The 6,978-nt window shown below is 37.8% G+C and overlaps 1 protein-coding gene across 1 annotated transcript; it reads right to left on the reverse strand.

The window, feature by feature from the left end:
* Positions 1-230: 230 nt before the first annotated feature.
* On the reverse strand, positions 231-6,683 carry clic1 (chloride intracellular channel 1). The gene is made up of 7 exons (XM_038277044.1): positions 6,525-6,683; positions 6,242-6,302; positions 3,115-3,224; positions 2,774-2,899; positions 1,593-1,699; positions 1,189-1,370; positions 231-1,093 (listed from the first exon to the last, which is right to left on the reverse strand). The coding sequence occupies exons 2-7, from the start codon at positions 6,281-6,283 to the stop codon at positions 932-934; spliced, it is 729 nt and encodes a 242-aa protein (XP_038132972.1). The 5' UTR covers positions 6,284-6,302; positions 6,525-6,683; the 3' UTR covers positions 231-931.
* Positions 6,684-6,978: the final 295 nt, after the last annotated feature.

The raw sequence follows: 6,978 nt of genomic DNA on the forward strand, positions 1-6,978 counted from the left end.
CCGCAAAATATGATTAAACCATGTTTATCTGCATTTTACTTGCTTTTTTCTTTAGATTATGCACTATTTACCATAATGTTAACACGAAAGGAAAATATTAAACTCAAAAAGACTTAGATTTATGTTTAAATCCAAAGCTAAAAAGGTTACCCCCCAGAAGTAGCGTAGGATGTAATTTTTGGTGCATGTTGGGCACAGACGATTGATAAAACAGAAAAGATTTTAAGGCATTTATTTTTTCAGGAAATTATTTTTATTCTTTAACACATTATATTTTAGTATGCTTAGTATTTCTGAGCTTTTGAGATGGTACGGATTGTACATCCGGGACAGAGCAGCTAGTGTCACTTCAACTGTTGAAATTCAGCAGGAGTAGAAATTATTGTGTAACACTATTTTGTATTCTGATCTTACCTTAAACTTTTTTTTTGATCTCAAGGTTATCATTCAGGTAGAATCTCATGCCATACTAAGATTTAAATAAAGCACTATTTTGCTATGTTAGTGGCAGATACCTCTTTTAAGGTGAGAATAAATGGACCCATATTGTATTTTAGAACCTCATAAAACCTTTATCTACCTCTGAATTGACTTGATGAAGTACATAAATAAAGGTAAAACAATAAAAAAAAATTTTTGTAAAAATATGTTTTGCTAAATGTTTTTAAAAATATAATCGGAAGAGTTTTTCCTGGATTGTCTACACCTGCCCTCACCTCCCTGCTGATGTAAACGGATCCTGTCTAAAGTACAAAGATACACCTGTGGGTGGGTGTGCTCTCTGACTTCCAATGGTATTAAAAGGTAAACATGGATTTAAGGGAACACCCATCGTCAGGGAAACAGATCTGGGTGGTTTACAGAGTGAATATTTGCTTAACTGTCGTCTGTGTGGATTATTCTTTTTACTTTCACATTGTGCATCCTCTTCCTACTTGAGAGCTTTAGCTACAGATGAGTAAGCCATGTGGATCTCCTCGTCGATTGGACAGGTTGAGCTAAATTCCTCCCTGGCATATGCAGAGTTCAGGTACCTCCAGACGTTTGTCAGAGACTCGGGAATGGTAAACTTTCTGTACTTCAAACACACCACCTGCAACAGGAGGGGGATTAAAAAAAGGAGCCGTTTGAGTGGCGTGCATCAGGAAAACCACGGTGAGGATAAACCCCACACACTGAGAAGATTACCTTCAGAATGTGCAGCTTTGGCAGCAGGTTGCAGTCTGCCAGAGTTAGGTCTTGGCCATCCAGGAAAGGGCGTGTTGAGGAAGTGACCTCATCAGCGCTATTCTCGTCGATCTCGTCAGGAAGTGGGGAGCCGAGGTAGTCGTCCAGCTTCTTCAGAGCCTTCAGAAGACCTTTCTCTAGATCTGAGTGCAAACACAGACACCTAAAGCTACAGAATATCTTTCAACAAAAGATAAACTGATTAAGAACAGTGAAGAGTGTGCAATACTGACGAATGCGGATCAGCTAAGTGTAATGTTATATGCACAGACACACCTTACAGTTTATTTTAAGTCTGAGATTAACATATGGACCATTTTGCTTTCCTGTGAAGACATTATATCTTTAAGCAGACAAATGCTTACTGTCGTTAGTCTGAGGGTTTGAGTTCTTGACGTAAGCAGAGAACTTGGAGAAGACGTCCACTCCTGCTGTGTTGGACTCCGGATTACGAGCAGCCAGACGGGGATATCTAAGAGACGGACAGATGGTCAATTACAAAAACAACAACAAAAAATTATTGAGAGTGCATAAAAAAGAAACTGCAGCTAACTTTTGTATAAGTCTTCTTTAAATAATATATATAAAATATAATTTAATATACAAATAACTGCTGTAAACAAGCCCTAATTTCTCAGACTTTCTCATGTTTTAAGCCTTGGACAACAGTTCTTCAGGATATTATCCTGTTTCAGAAACCCTCTTTCATTGAGTCTTCCTACTATTTAAGGTCCTTTTATTGAGATACAAGATTAATTGACTTAAATTATCTCTGGCTGGATAAGGTATAAAGTAATGAAGCTCTGCTCTTTCCCCACCTGTTCCTGCACACTGCTGATTAGCTGGATGAAAGGCTAAAACACTATTTCTCCACTTACACTAAAGATCCTTACAACAGATTATACATAGAAGAGGATTTCTGCTCTTAATATATTCCAATAAATGTTTTATACTCATGTTTTCAAAATGTTCTAAATTATGTTCTGGAGAAAAGAAATAACACACATCCATGTTTCTCTATTTTAGGTTTTGAAATACAAAACAAAGTATTAGATAACTTTATCATGGCTCTTATAATCAATATAGCCTATTACTTTAGCAGTAGGAATGTTTTAACATCTAAATAAAATGAATAATTAAATCCTATTTATAGGATATGAACATTTGGAACAAGGTAAATAGACTTGGATCTCATGAATTATCCATTAATCCTAAAAATAATGTATTCTCCAGACAGAAAAATTATTATATATGGCACTAACGATCAATAAAGAGGCAGCCAAAGTCAAGATTAGACCACTAAGAGGCTTCAGAAACCCCCCCCCCCAAAAAAAACCCCATTTACTTATAAAATAAATTCTATAAGAAAAAAAACTAAGATATTTGCCTTGATTTATCCATAGAGTTTAAATCTAATTAGATATAATGGAGGATTTAAAATCTTTGAATGTTTAAAAAATTACATATGTCATACATTTTCAGATCATTTTAGCATAACCAGGCAGAATAAAGATAGCTAAGCAGAACAAGTGAAGGGAGCAGTTACTTTGGAGGAGCGAGAGTTTCCTCAATGAATTCCTCGATTTTGTTGGTGTCAGTTTTAACCTCGCCGCCGTACAGGAGGAAAGGAGGCTGAGCTCCAGGAGCCAGATCCTTTAGGATGTCTGGTTTCCTGTGAGGAGGAGTAGAGGAGTCAGAAACAAGGAGACAAAGAGAAGAACAAAAACTACACAGAAAATTCAAAACATAATGCTCCGTTTTCTTTCTGAACACTTCAGTTAGGGACCTTTTGACACAATGGGAGGATTTTCTCTGTTATGCCTGCAGCAACCTGCAGCGTTACACAAGATCAAACAAAAACAAACAGAGATGAAGGAGAGTCTTCACCTTTTCATATCCACTGTGGTGACGTCGAAGGTCACTCCTTTCAGCCACAGGACCATGAATAGACGCTGAGAGAAGGGACAGTTGCCGATACTCTGACCATCACTTCCTGCCTATAAGTCAAGAACAGAGGAAGACCATTGATTTTTGATTTATTAGTTTATTTTTTGTGTTTGGCATAAAAAAAAAAAACACTGAACTGTAAAACATTCCCGGTTACTATGAGGCTCTTAGTGAGGAAATAAACATGTTACAGTCAGTAAATGCACTCGGGGCACAGAGACCCTGAATTGTTCGGTCTCTTGATCTGATGAAACAAATACTAAGGTTTCAAAAAGAAAAAGGGTGATGCTTGTTCCTGTTCTGTGGTGCATTTTGTAGCACTGTTGCTTTACAGCGAAAAGGTCCTTGGCTCAAATCAGGGCTTTTAGGGTTTTTCTACACGTAAGCAGAACAAGTGAAGGGAGCAGTTATGTGCTGGTTATCTGTCAGGTGAGGCTGATTGGTGTCTCCAAAGTGCCCTTAGGTGGTGGTTGTCCTTTAGGTCACCTGTTAAGGGTGTACCCTGCCTTTTCCAGTTGGTTGTAGAGTCCCCAAACCATGATAGATACCGTAAGTTGTAGAGGATGGTAAAACTTGATAACACCACACACACTGTGGAGTACGGAGGTGGCAGCATCATGCCGAGTGGATGTTTGAATGCAGGAAGGAGTGGGGCTCTTTTCAATACAGAATGAGAAAAAAAACGGAGATAAAATTCAATATTTAGTGACAAAATGAGCTCAGGATTATATTCATATTTTGCAGTTTTCTAGCCTTGGCTTATGCACGTAGAAAACGAATTAGTGAAGCTGCAGTCATGTGTGAGAGCAAGTTGGTCAACATCCTGACCTAGTTACACTGGTTTTGTCTCAAAAAAATGGCCAAAATCCAAGCTATCTGTTGTGAGAAGTTTGTGGAAAGATTCCCAAAATATTTAAACCACGTCATACAGTTTAAAAGCTACTTCTACCAAATAATACAGACATGGATGTAAATAGCTGAATCTGAAGAAAGTAATTATGTAAATATTTATCTAAAAAGTTATCTGGCTCATCAGTATGTGTCTAATTTCATAGAAAAAAAAATCCAGCTCATTATTCTGACCTTTAACAAATAATAATACTTCCTAACTGAAGTAAAATAAAACAATTAGATATTATGAATCAGGGCTACAAGGCTTTATTTTTAATGGTTTAGCTTAGATTAGGTGTTTTATATCAATTATTTGTAACCGCTTGTCCTTGCCAGGTCACATGGGCGCTGATGCCCATTTCCATTAGTCTATGGGCAAGAGGCAAGGTACACACTGGCAGATTGTTCCATCATGATGACAACACAGAAACCCACAAGAAAAACAACTTACAGTGGGAGGAAGTCAGAACACTAAGAGAAAGCCTACGCATGCATGCGGAGACCATACAAACTTATTTCTGTAAGTGAACAATCATACTACCTGGACTAGGTCCAAGATTTCCCATGAAACTTAACAGCTTCTCTATGTTGGTTTAGTTGTTGGGGGCTGTTTTGGTAACCAAAGGAGACCCACATCAGTCGGTCTCCTTTGGTTAGTGCCAATTCACAACACATGTCATCTCAAGGCACTTTACAGTGATAATTCAACCAGATCATACAGTCTAATAAAGCATATTAAAATCGAAGGGGAGTGGTGGTATAGTGGTTAGGGCATAGAGCTTTAAATCCAGAGGTTCTGAGTTCGAGCTTCACTCCTACAGACTGACACACTGGCTCCCTGAGCAAGACCCTTAACCCCAAACTCAGGGGCGGAGCTAGATGGGGGGCCAGGGGTGGCCATGACCACCCTTAGGCAATCATTGGCCACCCCTACCATTTTTTTCCCACTCTAATATAGATGGTGGCAGCAGTAATACTCTCAAATGAAATATTCAAAACATTTAAATTTTTTTTGGTTAATTCTACACATCAATATACAAACATTAAAGATGGTATGCACAAATTCATGCTCTTTTCAGAACTAGATTTTGTTATATGGGGTAAAGAGAAAATTATGCATCTCATCTAGGAGTCTTCAGTGAAATCATAGATTGACAACAACTTTAATAAAAACTAAAATAATAAATAACATAAATAATCAATTTATGTAGATATTAGTGCTTGTAAATATAAATTTCATACTGAATGTTTATTGATACAAGTTGGTAAAGATATACGCCCCAGAAATCAAAACTGAAAGTTTTATAAACTATACCTTTTATCTAGAAATTACGGATATATGAATATATTCGTCTATTTGTTAGCAAAGGCTGTAGGAAAGTATAGTTTGTCTTTATTTAGAATCGCTGGATGTTTTGCTCGTTAATTTTCAGCCCCCCTCACATTGGTTTGTGCCTGGCCACCTAAATAAAAATTATCTGGCTATGCCTCTGCCCACTCTGCTCCCCGGTTGCCCCACAATGGCAGCCCACTGCTCCCCTAAGGAATGGATTATATGCAGAGTTCATTTCCTTGCTCTGTACTTGTGAGAGTGTAAAGTCAATAAAAAAAACGGGGAATTACAGAAATAACTAGTTATAAATGAGTAACTTTTCAACTAAAACGCATAATGCAAAAATACCTTAAATATTTGAAGATTAATAAAATTGGAGTGTATTCTATAAATATAGACTTTGACATGAAACCGTGTGAAAGTAAAGTCTCATGAAACTAGGATTTAGGGAAGTTACAACAGCATCATTCACGCCTTTAGTGCAAAAAGTGGAGGGTGGCGCACATGTAGACACAGAGCAGTCATTGTGCGAGAGGAAGAGGAATAGAGTTTATTATTATAGCGCAGAAAAACGCGGCTACGCTTCCTGACCAACACACTAAATATAGACAAAAAACCCGCCGCATGTTGTCTTAATGTGCGTTTAATTAGATTACAGGGGTTTATAGACCTCGGTGAGTCAGCGGTGGTCATGACTGACATGAAAACAAACAGAGGATCCAGTTTAAACTTCACTTTAATCTGTGATAAACAGCGGTGCGTAATTATCAGGAGTTTAGGTAGATCTTTCCACCAACTGCGCGTCACTTTTTGGGTGTGATGGCTTTCATTTCTGCTGCTTACCTTTACGAAAAGCTCAAGTCTGGGCTGCTCTGCTTCGCTCATCTTCAACCCTAAATACAACCTTTAGATGGGGGGAAAAAAGGAGAAAGATGAGTGAGGAAGATCTGGACAGTTTTAGTTTGGAGACAGAAATGCGCGCGGCTCAGCCCACATCTTCCGCTAGAGCAAATCCCTGATACAAAGTAACAAGTTAGGCTGAAGCTGCCACATAAGCAGAGGAAACGCCTCATAAAGCGATCCCCGCCCTCAGAGGATAATTACAGTTAAACCAGGATTCATTTACCCAAAAATTGCTGAAAGTTTTCTGTCTGCGCTGCCGCTGATTTCCTCCTCCCAGTTCAGGGTCTGCTGCACTCTGCTGCTGCAGCTACACAATTATCATCATCATCATCATCATGAGAGCAGCGCCTCCATTTCCTGGTGCACAGCCCTTGCAGAAAGTTGCATGAAAAACTAAGGCGGTTCTGGAGGTATGGAGGACCCACACTGCCAGATTTAAAAATAAATACATAAATAAAAAAATGCTCAATAAATAAATAAGCATTCAATTAATCACCCACAAAAATACAATAAACAAATAAATGTAGATAAAAATTAAATCAAACAGTGACATATAAATGTATATATCTCTTTTAATTAGCTTCTTTATTTATTCGCTTTTGTGATAATTACCTTATTTATTTATTGTCCATTATATTCTTCAATTTTATTTATTTGATAAAGTTGTAATAAAAGTT

The sequence above is a fragment of the Cyprinodon tularosa genome, unplaced genomic scaffold (genome assembly GCF_016077235.1).
Source record: "Cyprinodon tularosa strain WSP-4 unplaced genomic scaffold, ASM1607723v1 ctg13, whole genome shotgun sequence".
Classification (NCBI taxonomy): domain Eukaryota; kingdom Metazoa; phylum Chordata; class Actinopteri; order Cyprinodontiformes; family Cyprinodontidae; genus Cyprinodon; species Cyprinodon tularosa.